General features: G+C 48.6%; 1 protein-coding gene across 2 annotated transcripts; it reads left to right on the top strand.

The window, feature by feature from the left end:
* The first annotated feature begins 9,294 nt into the window (after positions 1 to 9,294).
* Positions 9,295 to 21,734, top strand: PRELP (proline and arginine rich end leucine rich repeat protein). Of its 2 annotated transcripts, none has more exons than XM_033093231.1 (3): positions 9,295 to 9,444; positions 15,893 to 16,872; positions 18,385 to 21,734. In XM_033093231.1, the coding sequence occupies exons 2-3, from the start codon at positions 15,909 to 15,911 to the stop codon at positions 18,558 to 18,560; spliced, it is 1,140 nt and encodes a 379-aa protein (XP_032949122.1). In that variant the 5' UTR covers positions 9,295 to 9,444; positions 15,893 to 15,908; the 3' UTR covers positions 18,561 to 21,734. The 2 variants fall into 2 exon arrangements, with proteins under 2 accessions (XP_032949122.1, XP_032949121.1); XM_033093230.1 differs by having other exon boundaries at positions 9,296 to 9,454.
* The last annotated feature ends 314 nt before the right edge of the window (positions 21,735 to 22,048 follow it).

Raw genomic sequence — 22,048 nt, 5'->3', positions numbered from 1 at the left:
GGGAGGAGGCTTCTCATCCTCCAATAAGGATGTAAGTATTAGAAAGGAGCCTGAATTTCAGCATGCAAAAGACCAGGTAGACTGAAGGAATGACTTCATGAGATCATTTCAGCTTGAAGCTCAGCAAATGAAGATTTGGGGGATTGAAGACATGGTGAGGTGGAGAGCCTTCATTTCTAGGGGTCTCTAGAGAAAGCCGAGCCACCACTGTCCTGGCTGCTTTCCCCTACTTCTCACACCACTTTGCTAACTGCACAGCCTCTCATTGAGCCCTGGCCCCGGGAGCAGACAGTCCAGACTGCCAGCCACCTTCCAAAACATGTTTTGCCTTTTTGCCTTCATTCTGTGGCTTGGCTCAACATGGCCTGAAAATTCCCCACACCTGGGGTGGGCCAAGATGGGTTGCTCCATCCCTAATAATCACTGTTTCCAGTCTGAAAGCCCTGCTCTGTCCTCAGAACAGCCTTATGGGATGGGACAGAAGGCTCTGAGTCCATGAGATTAGCAGGAGGCAGCTTCCAGGGCTGCATGGGGGGAGGGGCATCAGGAGGCGGCTCATCCCACCTCCTGAATGCCTCCCAAGAAAGGGCATCCAGGATGATCTTCTAGACCTGGCTAGGTGGCCACATTAGCTCACTGCCAAGAGGGGACTGGATCGAAGGGACAGCACTTGTGCCCAGTACATTAGTTCCCAGATCACAACCCTCGGCCAGAAGTGCCCTTGGCTATATCCTCTGTTGATGGATGCCAAGGCCAGCATAAACACTATGAAGGAAACACAGTGTCTCTTGGCGAGGACACTTCATAACAATACTCTGTATCCTTCCACGATGCTGTTTCATGAGCCACAGCCATTAAAAGTATTTATTCTTTACTGTGTATTTTTGGGGTCAAACAGTCATGGGTCTTGGTGCCCGATTGTCCTATGTGTATATTGCCCATTTTAGGCTGTGAGACAGCTCTTAGAGCAGAAGAAAGCAAGTCTCCTTACTTGCTCCATGGAGCACTGTGAATAGGCCCAAGGTCTCTGCCACCCTTCCTGCACCCTAGCGGTGGAGAACAAGGTTCAACCAAGCATGGCTCCTCTTTCCTACCATTAACTGGGAGAATCCTTTCTCACATGCCCTTGGGAGATGCCAGTGGTGGGGAGACGCAGCCTTGTCTGGAGGAATATTCTACCTGGTGGTCTAACGGTAAAGGCCAGCTGAAGACTGCTCATAGGAGACCCAGGAATAAACGACAGGCAGGGTGAATGGAGGAGCAGAGGGGCTCCAGGCATCTGCTCAGGTGGGCTTCCACTCCCGGAAGCTGGGGCAGGTGTGATGGCTACTAAAGGGTGTGCTCTCACACCCTCTCTCTGTTTCAGCCCACTGCCCTGTGTCACCAGCCCCAGGAAGGCAGACGCCCCAGGCAGTGGCTGGGAGTTCATGCACATATTGCTGGTGACCTCCCACAGTAGTGCTTCCGAGCCCAGCAGGCTGAGAAAGGAGAAAACTGGACTGGGAACATTCTCAACCTTGGTCTTTTTCTCTGCCTGTGTTCTTTCCTTTGACAGGAAGGATTCAGGAGTCTTACAGATTGGATCGTGGGGGGAGGGTGGACAGCCACGTGGCATGGCCCCTGAGCCGGGTGCTCTGGCTCCGAGTAAGACCAGGTCTGCACATGGGAGGGAGGAGGGGGCCCCACTCACAAGCCGCAGGCCAACCAGTTATTTTCTCAGACTGGGCAAGCAGAGAAGAATAAAGGAGAAATAAAAAGAAAAGTGGCTGAGGTTTGTGGGGGTAATGAGAGGAGTCGGTGAGCATCCATGTCACCTGCTGGAAAAGAGATGACAGCTCTGTTGTTTCAGTGACAGCCACAGACCAGGCCTCAGACCAGGGTTCCAACCCAGCCTGACATCAGGAGTGGTGTGGGCAGAAACCAAGTCATATCATGTTTTATTAACTACCCTCCGCCCCTGCCACACACACACACTCTCACTATGAATGACCATGCATTCTGTATGCATTATCAGTATAGTGTAGACAGCATGGACCCTGGAGCTGGGCTGCCTGGGTTTGAATCCTGGCCATGACACTTAGTAACTGTATAATACTCTGTAAAATAGGGATGGTAGTACACTGCCTGCTTCTGGGTTGCTATGAGGACGGAATGAGTTAATGAACTGTAACATTCATGCATGGCACATAGGAAGCTCTACTAGATGTTAGCTATTCTGACCATTGTTACTTATCTGCCAGGTCCTTTGTCAGGAGCTAGGGTTCTGCTTGGAGATCCTGCGATCATGCGGAGGAGGTAGACATGGAAATAAGCAGTCAGTGCACTGCGCGGCAAGTGCTGTAACGATTGTGAATGGGGAGCACAGTGAGCTCACTCTGCCTGCAGGAATCAAGGGGAACTTCACATAGGAGGTAACATTTGATGTGGGCCTTGCAGGGTAGATCGGAGTTCCCCAAATGGAGAATAAGGGAAGAAGGACATCTGAACCTAGATTGGGCAGAGGCCCAGGAAAACATTATCTCATGAATCTGGTTCTTGGGTTCTTTGGGAACTACGAAAGGAAATGAGAATGGCAGGAAAGCCGGGTCAGACTTCAGGCCCTCGAGTGTCATGCTTAGGCATCTGAACTTTGTTCTATAAACAACTAACAGACACTGCAGAGATTTAAGCAAGGGGGTTGCATGATCAGGTTTGTATTTTGGGAAAAAGCACATTTGGTGGGTCATGGAAAGTAGATTAGAAATTGAGAAGGCTGCAGGAAAACACACACAGGAGGATTTTGCAATGACTGGGGCAAATACAAAATAGGAGAAACTATTCTAGTGCTTTGAGGATCCCTGCCAAATTACACTGGGGCCAGGATGTAGGATACTGAGTGTCAGAACTCAGGCTTCAAGTAGGAATCAAATTCGGCTGCACAGGCCCTTGAGAAGCTGTTAGACTAGGCAGGCAGGAAAACAGGGAAGTGGCACTGGTCCTGTGTTGGACATACATTGGCTGGTGACTGGAGCACACAGACAGAGTGGTCATCACTACCCAGGGGCTGAAGAGGAAAGTGCTGTCAGGAAACCATCCTAGAAAATGTAACTCCTGGGGGAAGAGGGGCCATCTAGACAGAAAGAACAGAGAGCAAAGACGTGGAGATATGAAGTAGTATTCTGGTTGTTGTGAGGCAGTCATATGTTTAGGGTTTAGAGTTTCAGAAATGGGGCTAGAGAAGTAATCAGGGGAGTAGAGCATGGAGCTTGGGCCACATTCAATGATTCTCAGCCAAGGATGTGAACTGAATCACTCATGGGGACAGCCTTCAAATATATAGAGCTCCTTCAATCAGCATCTCTAAGGGTGGGGCCTCAGGCATGTTTAAGAACTCTCAGGTGAATCTGACAAGCGCTGTGGATTGAGAACCATGGTCATGGGGCCAGGGAGCTGATGAAAAGTGACTTGGTCAGATCCATGCCTTAGCAAGAGCCAGGTGGAGGGTGGAGGGCAGAGGAAGTGGCGAGGCAGGGAGACCCTGTCAGGAATTCCAGCAGTGGTCCAGTGCCATGGTAGGAAAGAGGGGGAAGCCACAAGAAACCATTAAGAAAATAGAACGACAGAACTTGGAGAATCCATATAGGGGGTAAGAAAAAGAGGCATTGAGAATAACTATTTTAGGAATGAGAAACTGAGGCCTAGATCAGTGGTTCTCAACAGTTTCAATATGAGAATTTTCTTTTCAACATCAAAAAAATAAATATGTGATGATAATTAAACTTGCATGAATAGAAAATACCTAATGACACCAAGCTACATGGATTTAGAGAGGACTATGAAGGATTTGCATTTTATTCTTCATAATAGCATGGATAAACACAAACAAGTTACCTGAAGGCAGCGTGATCTGGGTTCAAATTTTATCCCCGCCATCACTAGTTGAGTGACCTTGGGTTCATTAACTGTCTGTACCTCAGTCTCTCACCTGTAAAATAGATGTTTGAGCAGTCCCTGCCTCGTGGAGTTGTGTGAGAACTAGAGTTGTACACTCTAAGCATAGAGGGCTTAGAAGAATGGCTGGCATAGAGTAAGCCTCAACAAGAGGTAGCCATTAGTTTTACTGTTATTCAGTTAAAATGTGATGGTGCGTGGTGCACGTGTGGATGTGAGGACCTCCATGGTCATGGGAGGTGGTCCCTGGCAGAGCTGCCTGGCTTTTGCCCTCTTAGACCTTTTGACCCAAGACATGATTGACCGCACATGGCCACATATCATCATCACATGGCTACAGTGTGACTGTGCCTGTGTAAGGCAGTGTCATTACCCAATAACTTATTGCAAGGAACAGGATGGTGTTGGGTGACTTATCAGATCTCTACCTGCAACCTGGATATTAGATCCAGGTGTTGTGACTTGTGATTATTACAACATAAAATTAAGTGGAGTTCCAGGATGATGTGACCAAAGGGCACAGAGGCACTCCAGAACCGAGGAGGGCCTCGCCTTGGAAGGCAGGCGCCATCACCACTCACCTGAGCCTGGGGTCTCCAGCACCTGAGGAACTCCAGAAGCAATGCTGATCAAGCAGCCCCAGGTTAGTGTTGCCCAGTCACACTAGCTGACAGTGAGCGGGACTATTCAGATGGCCCACAGGCTGATGACAACTAGACAGGTTTGTGGACAATGAGCAGAAGGAATCCAGGGGCCTCCAGCCCCGGTGCACTCATTTCATGGCTGACAGACATGTTTTGTTTCTTCCTTCCCTGTCTTTGCTCCTTCCTTCCTCTGGTAGATACCAGCAGGCCAGTTTCTCTGCCACAGGCAAGGCAAGAGGGAAATGGAAGAAGCCTACAAATTCTATGGCTTCATTTTCCACAAGCCTGAACCCTTGGAGGTTTCCGGACATGAATACAGTGTTTGGCCAAAAGTAAGTCGGACAAGGAAACTTCCTTCCCCAGAGAAAAAATGGTCCCTGGTTGGGGCCAGGTCAGGGGAGAATGTGGGGTTCTGTTAGTCCTGAGCCCCTAGGAGAGTGCCAGGCTGCCAGCGCATCTCCAGAGAGGAAATGACATCTCTGCAGGTTTCTGTTCTCTGCACACAGCCTTAGAATGTGCCTGAGAGCTTCTCAAACAGGGGTCTCACAGGATGAAGGGCATGTCCCGAGCATCCTGGGTAAGACACTAACCAGGAACCACATGCACCTCCCCATGAGCACTTCCCCTGACCCAGGCCCTGGCTCCACAAAAACCTGGTACAGCTGCTGTACAACCCAGGGGGTGGGGCACCAAGACGAACTGAAATGGAGTTTTCCACTGTGCCAGTAACATGAGCACTCAGATTCAGAAATTGAGTTAAATTATAGATATTAAATTATAGAACAACTATTGAATTGATGGATTGCAACGGACACCTGCCATATACAGATAAGAAAACTGAGGCTCAGAGAGGGCAAATGAGCAACCAAGGCTACCTGGTCACCATGGAGAGGAGGCAGGGCAGAACTGGACCCAAGTCTGTGAGACGCTAAGTCTGGGGTGAGGGAGAGGGACAAGCCCAAATGTCCACAAGAGGGACTGCTCAAATAAATATGGGGCAGAGAGAAAGAATCTTGTGTACTAACATGGAGACACCATTCAGATATAATACCAAGTAAAAATAAAAGTACACCGTACTTGTATGCATTGCTCATACGTGTATTAAATACATCTGGCAGACACAAGAAGCTGATATGCTGATTGTCTCCTGGAGGAAACTGCATGATGGGGACACAGGCAGGGTAGAAAACCTTTCCCTGGTGCAAACTTTTGTACCTTTTGGATTTTGAATCAAGAGAATGTGTTACCTATTTATATTTTAAAATAAATAACATTTTTTAAAAAGAGAGTGACAGAGTCTCCTTGTTCAACCCTCTTGAATGTGATGGAACAGACTCCTACTGAGCACCCAGGGTGTGCCAAGCCCCTGGTGGGTACTGTGGGTTATACCGTGACGACAGGATGCTGTCTCTACCTACCAGGAACCCACTAACCCCAGGCAAGCCCGCCAGGTAGGGCGGCAGGATAAGCGACCACAGGACTCCCACAGCTTCTCCCTGTTCCACAATTGCCCTGATGCCCAGCCACCAAAGGCTGTCAGCCTCAATTGGTGAGGGGAGAGGGTCCATCCCAGGGCCAGCCCCTGTGGGCCCGATGACCACAGGGCAGTCTGAGCCAAAACTTCTCAGGACCACACTGTTCCTTCCCAGCAGAGTCTTGGGGACAGGGCAGTGGGGAGGTGGAAAGCACGTATTTCTAGAAACCATTCTATATTTTTCTATGGAAAGGATCATACACAATCGTGCCGTGTCTTCTCTTGCTTCACTCGCTTATAACCAGCAGCAGTTACTGTGAGGGTCGAGTAAGCAGTGAGGTCCTGAGAGGGGATTGCAGTCTGGGTGGGAAGTGGGAGCAGGTCCAGAATCTCTGGAAATATCGCTGCAATCCACCACATTGCAAAGGCACCTGCCTCCCCCTCTTGCCCTTTTCTGTCCCCACATTCACCCCTATCCACTATCGCAGCCCTCTCCTGGGAGTAGGCTGCAGCAACAGACTGGCTATCGTGACTTTTCACCATTTTCCCTAGCATTCACTTCATGTTGTCCTCGACACCAGAAAGAGATAAGTACCTTTGGGGGTGAAGGATTGGTATCCCCAAGACCCAAGGAGGAGAAGCTCTTTCTGGAGGAGTTGCGGGGTCTGGCTGTATGAACCCCGTGCACTGCTAAGTGCTCTCTCAGATGATGCTCCCAGTGAGTGTTGTGCTGGGTGTACCTGTGCAGGAGATGCGGCAGGGGCATTACCTTAGGCACAGGTGTGTTTAAGACCAGCTCAGCAGATAGCTAGAGAGCAGTTGGAAGGAAATTTGGTGTCCTGACCCCAAATCTCAGGTTCTCTTCATGCTTCGTTCAACCTTGCATTTTCAAATGATGAACTGAAGCCAGAGAGGGAAAGGGACATCTCCAAGATCACACAGCATGTAAGAGGCAAAGCCAGGTCTCAAGAACCCAGCCAGTCCCTGTCTCCCACTTTTGAAGCTGCTGTGTCCTCTGTCAAGGCGATGAGAAAGGCAGGTTGGTTGAGATAACCTGGCACCTTCTCCCTTATAGATACCTGATTTGTCCCAACTCATTCCATTTCTTAGTTGTTGTCCTTAAGCTAGTGGTTGTGACCTCAAAAGTCTTCAAGGACAGGAAGGTCAGTAACTGAGTGAGGTAGTCTAGGCCTTCAACTATGTGACAAGATAACATAGAGGGATGGAGACTGCTTTGAACCGGGAAGTGCTTTTCCTGCCTAAAAAGCTTCAAATCCAATTTTCACAATTATCAATGATTCAAATGCTTTGGGAATGTGGGGCACAGATGGAACAAGATGGGCCATGAGTTGGTAATTGTTGAAACCGGGTGATGGGTACATGGGGTTATTAACACTATTCCGAGTAAATGGACATATGTTTTAAATTTTCCATGATAAAAAGGTTTATTTTATTAATGTATTATCAAAAAACATATTGGGTCCTCAAGCCATATTAGATCCACAGGCCACCAATAAGCACTCTCTAAACATTCCAGATTAGTCCATAGCCCTCTCTGTCTGTCATTGCAATTCTCTCTGCATGGCCTGGGACGGGACAGGGGGAGATAAAGGAAAGAGGAAGGGAAACATACTGACTTGAGAAGGGATGGAGTCGGTTATTATTGATGCTGAAGAGAATGGGCTCTGGGGATTTGGATGGACCTCATAAAAATGGAGCAAGTCACATCCCCTGCACCATGTCTAACCCCTCCCACCCCCACTCCCGGCCCATCCTCCTGCACCTCACTGCATCTTGCTCATCTTTCTTACCATCCACCCCATCATGGGAAATAAGCAAATCTAGGGTCAATGTCTTGAGTCTGCCGAGAGGAACATACCCCTTCGGGATGAGCAGCCTGGCACATCCAGGGCCCATGTGACTCTATAGAGAGGGCTGTGCTGACTTCCAGCAACCTCACCAGCAAGTGTGGAAGTCTCACGCTTTTGGGTGGAAGCAGGGTGGGGAAAGAAAGTATGGGTTATATTTTCCCTTCTCCGTTTCTTAGGCTGAGTACCATTCACCATACTCACTCTCCTAACCCTAACATCTTTCCAGTTTATAAAGTGCTCTCATATTTCAATCATTTCATCTTCCAACCCTGTGAGGTAGGTAATACTCCCATTTCATAGATGGGTAAACGGAGGCTCTATGTGATTAAGTAACTTGCCCAAGATCATGTAGCTTAATTAATGGCAGAGTCAAGGGCTGCTGACCCTGATTTTAACATACTTTCCTCTATCCCAGATTGGGAGGGGTGGTGGGAGTTTCCTGTCAGTAGGCTCTGCAGCTCTCCATGGATATGATGACAGAAAAAGTATCATTGTATTTTCTAAGCAGTCAACCAGGGTGGCAGGAAGTTTCACTGGGCTGCTCTTTAACTGCAAGTGTGTTGCCATTTTTTAATTGAGGAGAATTGTTCAAGGTAATGGTCTGACTTGAATGGGTCTTTTGGGATGGTGTGAACACTGAGATTTCCCCATGTCTTTGTGAGATGACCACACAGTCCCCAGATCTCTCCTGAGTGTGATACAGGTGGAGAAGCTGAAAGAAGACACTGATATTGTCCACTGGGCTAGGGACAATGACTTTAGGTCTTATATCAAATCTTAATTCTGTTTTACTTTGCTGTGTGACCCCAGGCCAGACTTTTCCCTATCTGGTCCTCAGGGCATCCTTCTAACAGCCAAATTAAGGCTATCTCCTGTGCCAGCTCACTGCACACTGAGACTCCACTCCCTTAGCAACCTCCAGAGAACATGACTTAGGGAAGGGCTGTCATTGCTCAGAGAACATGTCCCACATGCTTCACGGTTTGGGAATTTAACACCAGGGGAGCAAAGGGGAAGCAAAGCAGTTGTTCCGGGGAGGCTGGTGAGAACCCAGCCATTCAGCTCTGGCCCATACAGAGTTTGCTTTCATGCCTTTTCCTCTGTTAATTTGGCTTGTTTTCCAAACACAGTTCAGTCTCCCCCCAGAAGCAGTTGTAGCAGAAGGAAATGTTATTAAAAATGAGTTCGTCAGTGGGCATGGTGTGTGGTGAAGTCTTTGGGAGTTTTGGCTACCAAATAAAGACTTTATTGTTGTCATTCCTCCTTTCCCAAGCTCCCTCCCTCCGCTCTCTCCTCCTCCCCTCCTCCCCTCCCTCCCTACAATCTGCCCGTCCCTCCCCCTAACCTAACCTCCCCACCCCAATAGAATCTGGTGGAAGAAAAGTCAGGCAAACACAAGCACTCTTGCAACACAGGGAGATCAGAACTTCTGGCTGGCTCTCTGCTGCCACAGCTCCACCGAAGGGTGGGGGAGGAAGAGGAGGGAAGCTTGCGGGGACTAACCCAGAGCTGAGAGCAGAGGCAGGTGTGTGCAGGTAAGCCCAGTCGTGAGATGGGTAGGAAGCCTCCTGTGTCCTCCTGCTCTGTCCAGCTTAGGTTATTGATCTAGTCTCTGTCTCCTTCCTTCCTTCCTTCCACTTTGTCTCCTTGCTCATTGCTTCTACATCCTATTCTTCTTCCTTCTCGTCATCATTTTCTACCGGTGTATTTGCCAGCTGCAGAAGTTAAACTTTCCTGGTACAGATGTTTGTTGTAGCCCAGAGAGTTATGCTGCATACAGTATTTCTACAGATCAGATGTTTCCATAGAAACCATACTCAAGAACCCATTTCTCTGCACCTTTCACATATTGTCACTCACTGTCACAGGTACACACAGACACACACACACACACACACACACACACACACACACACACACACTGCATCTTGTCTCACCCTCTCATAGGCCTCTCCAGCTGTAAGAGCAAAAAAGAAAGTACGTCTTCCCACTGAGATGGCAGAGCCAAAGAAAATCATGTGTGCTGAGTCTAGGCGGAGCAGGGAGGAGATGAACAAGAGCAGGAGTTGGAAGGATTTCTTCGTTCTTTAGAACTTAATCGGGTAGGAGGGGGAATAGTGGCTTTCCAACTTGCACAGTATCTTCCCAGAAGCTCTGAATTTCTCTGTCTCACTGGTCCAAACCACTGGCTTTTGGAAAGAAAGGGAAGAAAGAACTCAGCTTCCAAGCCTTGGGTGTCCTAATCCCCAGCTCTGGGGGCAGTTCATTTATTTTTCTATAGGCAGCCAGCAGAAATTTCTTTTTAAAGTCATTTTGAAATTATCCCAGATTGACAAGGGGTCCTTGTGGCAGAGGAAAAAGACAGTAGTTCCTTCATCTATCAGGGAGGCGAAAACTGGAGTGAATTATTGAATGGGGCTTGTTTCTAATTAGGGTGAACTCTCTCCATAGAGAGTGCTGTCCCAAGGCAGGCAGGGGTGGGCTAGATCAGCCCAAATATGGCTGATCTTCACAAACACCTGGGAGCAGGGGAGAGGAGAGGGGGTACTTACTAAAAATATAGATGTCTGGACCCCTCGCTCCAGACCTATTGGATTGAGACCCAGGAATCTGTCATTGTTTTAATACTTGAGGGGATCCTGATGGTCAACCAAGTCTTGAGAATCTGAATCAGGGGCCTGAGGGAGACCTGTGCTGGGATTAAAGAGCAATGTTAGCTGGGCAGAAGGGCTGTGTGGTTTCCTGGACAAGGATTGTCTGATGGAGGAGCTCCAGAGTGTCCCAAATAGACTACTCTCTTTTGGGGAGTGGGAATGGGCAAGGAGGGACTAGGGAAGATCTCCTGTGAGCTCTCCCCTTCTATCTTTCTTGCAAGCACCAGCAGCTATATCATGAGGGAATATCCCAGAAAGCAAGTGCCCCCAAGATAGCCCCCCAAAGGCTTATGTTTCCTTTCACCTGCAGATGCCTGCCCTGCGCCCCCTGAGGCACTGAGCTGGACCTCTCCCCATCCCTTCCAGATCCCCTCTCCTCTCGCCTAACAGCTGTCTGTTCTGATGGCCTCACACAGAAGATAGGCTGGACGATAAGTCTGGAATTAAGAGATTTGCCTAAAAGCACCCAGTGAAGTAGCTGAAGAGTTTCAGGGTTAGGACCCAGATCTATAAGCACCTAAGGCATCTCCTAGGCTTTCTGCAAGGGATAGAGATGCTAGGGGGTGGAGGCAGGAAGAAGGAGACAGAGAGGCGAAGACTAGAGCCATCTCACCCTTGTGAGATGCCTTGTGGGGAAGCCTTCCTTCCCCAGCTGCTTAGAATGGAAAACTTGCTCTTCTGTACTAGTGGCTTGAGGCCAAAGAAACTTCACTCTGTTTACACTTTGCCATGGTAGATGCTGGGAAGACAGATGGTCTCTCCATCATAGTGTTATATTTATTTTTAGCACTTTTGATCTGCAGTGCATTTTAAATTTACTTGTCACACCTGCTTCTGACAACAACTAGGTGAGGAATACAGGAATAGGGAAGATTTTATTATCCCCTTTTTACAGATAAGGAAACTAAGGCTGCTGAGATCAGGGTCGCGTCTCTGGGCAGTGGTGGACGGGCTAAGGACCCTCCTCCCCTGTCCAGATTGCACCATGAAGCTCTTCCCCCACTGCCTCAGTCAGGCCCACACTTGTACTGATTCCACTCCCCCCACCCCCAAAGAGGCAGCTGCATCAGTGGTGTGCTGAGTTCATCATGACCCTATACCAACCCTCTAGTTACCTCTGGACCACAAAAGCCTTACTTAAAGGCCTTGAAAGGGTCTTAGGCAGCCCAGGTGGTCCTGCCTTGCTCCTTTGCTAAAAAATGGGCAGAGACTATCTGATTCTCCTGGCTTCCAACTCCCTCTGAGATTCTGGAAGAGATAAAAGGAACAGGATGGCTTTCAGAAGTCTGAGTTTAGAACATAAAGAGGGGAACAGAGAGAGTGGCTCATGCCAATGTCCATGGGTGTGGCTGTGGGGCAGGGGGCAGCTCCGTTCCCCACTGCAGGGTTCCTGGCTGAGTTAAACCATGGAGATTTCGAGGTAACCAACTAGACAGGAAATCTGACAAGAAAGAAGAATGCCAGTAAGTAGTGTGGAAGTGTGGAGTAATTCTTCAACCCGAAGAGACACACCCACCCTCATTCCCAGTCAAGCCCAATCCCAGACTCCATACAAAGCCAATTACCCTTAAACTTGCTCCTAGTGACTTGAAAAATCCGTGTGGGCCTCAATCCAGCCCTGCCATGAACCTGAACATTGCACCAGCCCTGGGTGTTTGAATATTAAATGAATGAATTCATGAGCTAGACAGGGAAGAGGGCTAGCTCACTTTAAAATCAGAGTCTCTCTAGAGAATCTGCTCTTTTAAAAGTAAATCAATGAATAAACTAATGCCCGCCATTTATACAGTGTAAGCCTATGACATGCTTCATGTGCGTGATCTCATTTGATCCTTACGCAGACAAGGAGCCTGGGGCAGAGCAGCAGAGCCAGGATTCAAGCCCAGATCTCCAATACTTGGAGCTGAAATTCAAATTTAAAACTGTCTTAGGAAATGTTCTTAATGGGAGAGAGTGAATTTGGGGTTGGGCAAAGCAATTGTGGCTCCCCATGGAACAGCAGTGTTTTGAGAGCTAGTGCTAGTGAACTGGGCTGCATGAGGTCCGTGACTGTCCACGGTCAGCAAGGGGTCAGTGACTGAGCAGTGAGCACAGCCCAGCAGAAAGCTGGGAGGTGGGTAGGTGTGCTTGCAAAAGCATAAGGAACTTAAAAATCACACGTACTTATGACCCACCCTAAGGGAGCTTATGATTGGACAGAAGGTTCTGGAAGGCAGGAGCATAAAAAAGTGTGACTTTGGGCTTTAGGTAGGGGAAACTATGACTCCCCTTGGAGTTCATGGACCTCCGGTCTGTCATACAGATTCTGATTTCAGGAACTTAGGATGTCACAGTGCATTGCCAAAGCTATGCTGTCATGACTTCCCTCTGGACAGCTAAGCTCCAACAGAAAGAGGCATTGCCAGATGAGAAAAGCCTTAGAAATGAAAGCTGTTTCCTCAAGAAAAAAGCATGGGCACGAGGATACACCCAGAATGATTCAGCAGCAGGCTAAGAGAAAGGGAATTAACAGATCAAGTTTCCCCATGATACAGGCCCAAAGAGCTTTTCCTCTGGAACCACCCATCAGCTCTGCCAGGAGGTTGGCCAGCCTCCAGAGGTTTGGAATGTAAAAGGATCAGAAGAAGGACCAGAGGGCAAATCAAAGAAGTTCCCAAAGGGTCTGGGAGGGAGATGGGAATGAGGAAGGCTTAGGTTCACTGTGAATGGAAGGAGCGGGAGGCTGGCCTTCCAAGTGGAGCTACGACTAAACTAGGATCCCGTCACTCCCGACCATGGGGACTAGGGCTGCCCAGGCCTGGAGCCACTGAAAATGTCCCTTAGCGAAGGCCAGCCACCTGAGTCACTGTACCTTACAGAGTGGGCTTCTGCTGGAAGCTCTGGACAAGCTTTACCTGCTTAACTAGGGGTCAAGCACCTGGTGGCTGCTTTTAGTGACAAAGGCAATACCAGGAAATAGGGAGCCTCAGCCAGTGCTGGGAACCTCCCTGGGGAAGGGCTTCTCACATCATGGGAGATTGTTTGATAATTTTTAGGCTTCTGGGTGATAAAAAATAAAGAAATGCCAAAACAAAAATAAAAAAATTAGGGTCACAAAAATAGAGGCTTTTAAAAATGTTTGTTTCTAACATACTAATGTTTTAACTACTCCCTTAAAAGTTATACAAAATGATCGTGTTATTTTCAAGAAAATTACAGGACTTGTAAAATATTAATTTGTAGTTCACCAATTATGAGTGGTGTGGGGTCTGGCCACAAGACTCCAAGTGTAGGTTTACAGTGAATGCCTTTTCTTTCCCATTTTGTTAATGTATCCCCAAGACTGTTACAGCCTCAACTGAAGTTAAAGCCAAGAATCTAACTGCAAGGTCCTTTGTGATAGGAGGCCCAGGGAAACTGGCCCTCTTGGACCCCCTTGGAAAGGCCAGCCTGGGAACAGACTACCTTAGAGGGAGGTGGAGAGGCAATGGAGGCTGCAGGCAGTGTCTTCCCTCTTTCTTGTCTGTCTGCCCTCCTTCCCTCCTTCCTTCCCATACTCAGTGTACTATATAAGGGCCCACACACACAAAGAGTACATGTGAACATGAGTTTGCTTATGTGTATGGTACCGGAGAGGAGTGTGTGTGTGTGTGTGTGTGTGTGTGTGTGTGTGTGTAAGTGTAGGAGACATCCTCTGCCCCTCTAGGGTTGAGCTCTGCCCTTTCTCCTGTTTCTTGTCATATTCAGCTCCTCCTGAGCATCTGGTCCAGGACTAAGCAGCTGGTGAGGGGCTTCTATAATCTTCCTTTGAGCAAAGCCAGCAAGAAGCCAGTGCTGGGTCACTCACGCAGGGAGGAATCTAAGCTGATGTGGACTCAAAGGAAAGAAATCACAGGGTCCAGATGCAGTGGGGATGCCCACTCTATCTCAGAGAAGCCCAAGAAGTCTGCATCTCCGGCGTGTCCCAGGCCCTAGGAGGGGGCAGGGTAGACCACCACAGTTGTGAAGAAGCAGCAAGGGCGGGCAGTAGAAGCAATGTGGGAATGAGGACCTTGCCTGGAGACCTGAAGGAGTGTCATAAGGATGATGGCCCTGGGGAAGAGATGGTACATGGAACCCCCTCCCTGGACCCTTCCCTGCCAGGCGAAGGAGGAAGCCTGTGGGAGCTGCCACTTTGTGCCTGCGGCCCTGGATCTATTGTTTTTCCCCAGTTTAATTCAAATCAAAGCACATGGCCCTATTTGAGGGATTATCAGGGCCACTGGGAAGGGTGATCCAAAACATCTTTCAGCAACCCATTCCATTATGTCACTGAGGCTAGCAGGAAATTCTTGATACCTTGACACCATCAATTCCAATGGATATGGGAGCAGCAATACCGGGTCACAAGAGATGAAAGTGGTTTCCTGGCAGCTTTCAAGACCTTCCCTATTTACTATCCCAGAAGCCTCCACATCTGGGGAGAACTCTTGGTGTGTCTCCTGCTTGCAAAGACCAGCGTTTTATGAGTTGAGCACAGGGGGCGAGGGGTGAGCAGAGGGGACACAAGAGTGTCTACAGCATTTTCCTTCCTTTCCAAGATCTCTACGAGCCCTTCTGAAAGGTGGGAGACCTGGGCTTTTGTCCTGGCTCTGCTGTTAAATAGCTTCCTGGCTTTGGCAAGTCACTTCTTTCCTCCAGTACTCAAGTCTTATAAACTGTAGAGTCTGGACTTGATTGGTGGATTTCAAACCACTTTTATCAATGAAACTTTTTTTTTTTCCAAATGAATGCTTTGGCTAAACCTCAATATATACAACAGATTAAAAGAAAAAGCAGAGTTTCTCAGGTTGGCACAGGAGTGAGTTACGGGTGCCCTAGGGCCATCCCTTTGGTCTCCCTTCCTCAGGGGGCTCCACAGAAATGGGGGCACAGTGTGAAAACACTGAGCTGTGAGATCTCTAGGGACCCTTCCAGATGTAATACCCCAGAACTCTATGGTTCATGTATCCTAACATCCCTCTTATAAGGACAGGGATGATTTTCTCATGCTGCAAATGGGAAGGGCTAGAAAAGTTAATGGTCTTCTCCAGTAAGCCCCAAGACTTCTGATTCACAGCCCAGTGTGCTTTCTACCAGGATGGCTCCTGCTCTCCACAGCAGGCAAAACACATTGAGTGGCCAGGCCTCTGGACAGGGGATCCAGATCCTTAAGCCCTTGTTACTTTCTTAACTGCTGGATTCAGGCAAACAAGGAAATGCTTCCAGAGGGCCCTCCCACAGCTCCCCTGGAGCCCATCCTGGCCAGCTTTAGTTGCAAAGATATGGCCTCTAATGACCTCCTGTGTCTCCTCCCTATAGGTACATCACCTGGATCATGAGGTCATCCCTCTGCTGGCTCATCCCATTTCTCCTCATGTTGGCCTCAGTGGCCCAAGGCCAGCCAACAAGACGACCAAGACCCAGGCCCAGGCCCAGACTGAGACCTAGACCCACACCCAGCTTTCCTCAGCCCCATGAGCCATCGGAGCCTACAGACCTGCCTCCTCCCCTCCCACCGGGTCCTCCATCTATCTTTCCTGACTGTCCCCGGGAATGCTATTGCCCCCATGACTTCCCGTCTGCCCTCTACTGTGATAGTCGCAACCTTAGAAAGGTCCCTGTCATCCCATCCCGCATCCACTACCTCTATCTCCAGAACAACTTCATAACTGAGCTCCCAGTGGAGTCTTTCAAGAATGCCTCGGGCCTCAGGTGGATCAACCTGGACAACAACCGAATTCGCAAGGTAGACCAGAAGGTATTGGAAAAGCTACCCAGTCTGGCATTTCTCTACATGGAGAAGAACCAGCTGCAAGAGGTGCCCTCGGCCCTCCCCCAGAACCTGGAGCAGCTGAGGCTGAGCCAGAACCAGATCTCCAGGATCCCGCCTGGTGTCTTCAGCAAGCTGGAAAACCTAGTGCTCCTGGACCTCCAACACAACAAGCTGAGTGATGTCGTCCTCAAGTCCGACACCTTCCAAGGTCTCAAGAACCTCATGCAGCTCAACCTGGCCCACAACACCCTAAAAAAGATGCCACCCAAGGTCCCCACAGCCATTCACCAGCTCTACCTGGATAGCAACAGGATCGAGACAATCCCTAATGGGTATTTCAAGGCCTTCCCCAACCTTGCCTTCATTCGCCTTAACTATAACAAGCTGTCCGACAGGGGGCTCCCCAAGAACTCCTTTAACATCTCCAACCTGCTCGTGCTCCACCTGTCACACAACAGGATCAGCAACGTGCCTGCCATCAGCAACAAGCTGGAGCACCTATACCTCAACAACAACATCATCGAGAGTAAGTAGGACGGGCAGGGCTGGGCCACAGAGGGAGGCTGGGGACTCACGACCTCAGCCCTTTCTCAAGGGCTTCAGGGAGGGATGGTGCAAAAAGCACCCCATTTGGCACTAGACTTCAAATCTTGGCCTTACCACTTGCTATCTGTATGACCTTGAACAGATATTTGACCTTTCTGAGAAGTCCCCTCATCTGTAAAGTGAGAATGATAATAATACCTCTGTCATGAAGTTGATATGAAGATTTAGTCATTTAACATGAATATAGTGCCCAGAATACCATGCTTGAAGGGTACTAGCTTCTCTTTCTCCATCCCTTCTCATCAACCCCAGCTTCTGTGCCCTCTAGATCTATAGCTCTCATACGTCACAGATCTGGGAACTGAGTGTCAGAGTGGTCAGGTGACAGTCCAAAGCCACAAGGGCCATAAGAAGAAATCCATCTATGTCAGGGCTCTTTCTGCTACTCCAAAGGTGAAGAGAGAAAAAGAACATCAACGGCCTCACAGATGTTAAATGAAGCAAGGCTTAGGGAGAATAAAGATTCATTTAGAAGATGACACATCTGATGTCATCTAAAAAGAGGTGAAGGAGAAAATGGAATCTCATTTTCCATTTGAAAGCCTACCACCATTTAGCCACAACTTACCTTTCTAGCTTACTTTCTGTAGAATCAGTACTCATGTCAGAATCAATAGGCTCAGAATGTCCCAAGGGCTCTGTGCCCTCCCCAGACTGCCTTTTCTCTTCCTCTCATCCCCATTTCAGTTAATGAGACCATCTTCTGTCCATCTGCGTGCCTCACATCCAGGTCACAGGGAATTCTCACATCTACCTGCTGGCTTCAGATCTCACCTCACCCCACTATTTCTCCACATTGTGGCTAGATTCATCTTTCTACAGTATAAACTTCATCATAGGCCCCCTCCAGATTTCACATCCCCCGATGCTACTATGGTTCATATATCCTACTGTCCTACTCAATGTCATTCCTCAGGCTGAAGATCAAAGCCCCAATCCTTGGTGAAATACTTGAAAGCCAACCACAATTTTTGGTCACAACTTACCTTTCCAGCTCACTCTCCCTAGTCCATCATGTTGTGCTGTTTACTACTCCCAGATTCTGCCGTGAACTTTTTGGCCTCCACAACTTCATTCTGATAGGTCCCTCTATCAGAACCCCATCCCCCAGGTATCCCTCTGCTATCATCCTACCTAACTTTGAAGGTCCAACTCAAAGCTTACTTCCTCCATGACTCTTCAGAGTGAATTTCAAATAACAGTTGTGGACCAATTCCAACTTAATTAATTTTACAAATGAGTAAATTGGGTCTGGAGGTTAGGGTCAACTCATTCATGGTCACAAATTCCCAAAGTTAGCCAGTTCGAGAAGAGAACTCTAGAGTCCTTACTGTCAGTTGTCTACCATCTCCTTCCTTATCTGTGCCTGCAAGCCCATCTGTCCTGACCCCGCCCTCCTCTCCTGCTCACCTCTCCCCTTCTTTCTCCATAGAAATCAACGGGACTCAGATTTGCCCCAACAACCTCATCGCCTTCCATGACTTCTCCTCGGATCTGGAGAACGTGCCCCATCTTCGCTACCTGCGGCTGGATGGGAACCACCTGAAGCCACCCATCCCACTGGACCTTATGATGTGCTTCCGCCTTCTACAATCTGTGATCATCTAGACTTTGCTCTGCCCTGGGTCTTCTCTGATGGCACTTGAATGCTGGTGACCCAGGCGCCTGTGCTCACCATTCGTTTTTTCTCTCTCTCTGTCTTGCTCCCAGATCTGCCTTTCTTATCCCACCTTCCTGAGGCAGGACAAGCCACACACTCTGATGCACCTGTGGCTTCTAGAGCGAGATGTTCCAGGCCTTACTTGGGTCCACTCAGCTCAAAGACACCCACTGCACACCCAAACTTCTGGCCCTAGAAGCACAGATGTCTGTCTGAAGACTTCATAGTCCCTTCTCTCCCCTCCTTCCCCTGTCACTCCTGGGTAAGTCTAAGCCAGGACTGACACGTGGATCTCAGTCCTAGCGAAGCAAAAAAATGATCAGGGGCAGTCCAGGGGTGAGGCTTGGGAAGGTCTGTAGGAGACTCCTCCTTCATGGGCAAATTTCACTCCAAAAGGCCAAGAAACCCAGGCCTCCTTAGCCAAGGATCCATCTTCCAAAACTGCTGTTCTACCACCCATTTGCTGGCACCGGATATCACACTGGCTCTCTGCCAGCCTGTGTTCTCCAGAAAGGAAGTGCAAGGGCATGGCCAAGGGAGGGCAGAGAGTCACAGCACCCACAAGAGACTGCGCTGGCTGTCTCTTTACAGGGAGGAGCTGTGGCCCTCCTTCTCCAGGGTGAACACAGCACATGCCCTCCAACAGAGCTCTCTATTCCAAGAGGAAGAGCAGGGAGGAAAAGCCCAGGAAAAAAATGGCTCAGAAACTAGGAATCAGTCAGTGGGAGAGGGGTGGAAGTCAGAGTCCCAAGATAGGCATGTTTGGGTGCAAATGGATCCTGTAGTCCCATTGGCCACTCGAAACAAGAGGCCTGATGACAAGAGGCCTCCTGTAATCAAGAGGAACACAGTGTCCACAGTGAAGGGTGCAGAGCCAGCAGGCCCACCCTACCATCTGTTCTTTATCAGTGTGGATGGATCAATCCTTTCCACTCCCAGAGCGATTCCTGAGAAACAAGCAAGAAGAGGCGGGGCACCTGGAAATTCCCAGACGCCTCGTCCACGTGTGCAAATTAGCCTACCCTCTAAGACGGACACATCAGTGACACCTGGTGGATGGTGCAGGTCACAGCGAGCTCCCATCTTTATCCTCACCTCCCTCAGAGGTAATTTTCCAAGGTCAAGGATTTCCAACTTGAAGAGCCAGGGGTTATGTGCATGGTCTCCCCTCGAGGGTCTATAGGACACAGAGGTACAGAGGCCCTGAGGTGGGGGGCTTATTCCCATCATGGGTGAGCACTGGTGAGAACCTTCAGGATACAATTTGTTCCAGTTTGCTCTCTGACCTTGCTCTCCCTTCTGCCCTCAGCTCCTACATCTGTGTCCTCTGAGGCCCCTCCAGCACCTTTTTTCCAGTTTGCGACTCCACCCTTTAGACCTTGCTCTAATGTAGGACAAGTCGTAAATATTATCCCCTTTCCTTGCAGTAATTTATTCCCCATATGGACTGTCTCTCCCCCAAAGTTCCCACTCTCCCTACCTGGTCCAGGTGCAGCTTGGCAGGCCTCCAAAGGAGCCTGGGCCCCAAGGGCTGACTCGCCTTCTCCTGAACAGCTTCTTGGGGGTGCTGCCCCTTTGTAGCCCCCAGAGTGTCTCTGTGGTGGGGGAGTGGAGGAATGTTTTAAAAATGAGTAAGACACAGTGCCCACTCTCAAGATAGATTGAGAAAATTCCAGAGATTTTTAAGAAATTGTATTAAGCTACTCCCCTAACTTCAAAAAGTTCCCATTATACTCTTTCTCGCCCTTCTCTTTTGCTAATTTACAGAAAATGGGGCTCATTTTGTCCCAGCTTCCTTCCACATGCTCCCATAAACTGCCTCATTCTTCCTAGTTGCAGCTGGTTTTTCCAAGGCTCCTGCTTAAAGTCAATATAGTATTGTGGCTGTAAGCAACCTGGTGCTCTGGTCCAGATAAGCTCCCTTCTGCACCTTTATTCACACCTTTCAACCTCAGCCCCTCTGATGAGGCTCCCATGGGTGCCAGGGAGGAGGGGTCATTCCCCTGCTCCTGAAAAGCCAAACTAGTTTATTTCAGCCGCAACACAGTCACCATCATTCCATCACCCCATATAAACGTCTGTTCCCTCCATCTCTCCCAGCTGCTATAGACCAGAGAGGATTCAAGTTAAACTGGCTTTAAAGCGCGCACACACACACACACACACACACACACACACACACACACAACATGCTGGTTTCCCTTGGGTTTCAGGAAGCCCCCTCATCCATGCACAAGTTCACCTCTCAGCGCTATTGGCATCTACATATACAGGTGTGTAAGTAGGTGTGTCTGTGTACTCTGTTCATATAGCTCTTCTTCTGGAAAACCATGTTAACTTTGTGAAATAGCTTTCACATTCCAACACGCTTCACAGCAGAGAAAATATAGTAATACGAAAAACATCCTGCTTGACCTTGACAACGTAAACAGGTCAAGAATAATACCTTAAATAAAGTCATCTTGCCACCCCTCTTCTCCTGCTTTCCATCTCTCACTTGCTCTGAGAATATGGGTGGAGACAGGATCCCAATCTTAAGAAACTCTAAGAAAACAATTCCAAAGCCTTTTCTTGGTAAATTTCCCCAAAATTCACAATCCTCATGAAAAATCATTCCTAAAGTCAGACCAGAAATCTGATAGCTACATTTGAAACTCAAAGTCCCAGGTCTTTCAGTTCACACATACCAAATTGTTGAGGGTCTCCACATGCTCAGTACTGAGCCAGATACGGAAAGACACAAAACAGACACCATTCCTGACCAAGTGAAGCTTACAGACTAGTTGAAGAGATGCAGTGTAAGAAACACAAAGCAGTGGCAGAGCTGTATCAAAGAGCTGTATGTGAGCAGGCTGTGCCAATGCTCACAGAAGGGTGAGAATGGGATACCCTGGAATCTTTCTTCAGATGGAAGATTCTAGAAGTGGGCTTGTGATCCTCCCAGCCTACACCACCTTAAGATAAAAACTGCCAGATGCTGCCCCCGCCCCTCCCACCCTGTCTCCTGAACAGCTACTTCAGTTCAATTCAGCAAGTTTTCAGTGGACATCAACTATGTGCAAGGTTCCCAGCTAAGAATTCAATGATAGGTAATATATATCCCAGGCCTTTGAGGAATTCATAATTCGGTAAAAGAAAAAAAATCTATGAATTAATAGTTGTGTGTCTTAAGTGTTTGTAATAATGCTGTGTACAAAGAGTGTGGTGGAAAGGACATCTGCCTCTGCCAGAGAGAAACCAGAAAGGCTCTTAAGATTGGAACAGGACCTTAAGGGATAAATCAGACTTTGCCAGATGGAAGAAGCAGGGAAAGGACATAAGTGTGAGGGAAAGCAGAATGAGCAAAAACATAGGAAGCTTTGGCATGTACCCTATAGAGTGTGTGTGTATGAGAGAGAGAGAGAGAGAGAGAGAGAGAGAGAGAGAGAGAGAGAGA

Source organism: Rhinolophus ferrumequinum, chromosome 22, assembly GCF_004115265.2.
Source record: "Rhinolophus ferrumequinum isolate MPI-CBG mRhiFer1 chromosome 22, mRhiFer1_v1.p, whole genome shotgun sequence".
In the NCBI taxonomy this organism is placed as follows: Eukaryota; Metazoa; Chordata; class Mammalia; order Chiroptera; family Rhinolophidae; genus Rhinolophus; species Rhinolophus ferrumequinum.
The sequence above is the reverse complement of the archived record's forward strand: the minus strand, read 5'-3'. Positions and strand labels throughout refer to the sequence as shown.

What these genes read in the sequence shown, in the direction of transcription:
- PRELP (XM_033093231.1), top strand. Translation starts at nt 15,909, where the DNA reads ATGAGGTCATCCCTCTGCTGGCTCATCCCATTTCTCCTCATGTTGGCC. An exon ending in CAACAACAACATCATCGAGA is followed by an intron (nt 16,873 to 18,384) that starts GTAAGTAGGACG and finishes CTTTCTCCATAG; the next exon opens with AAATCAACGGGACTCAGATT.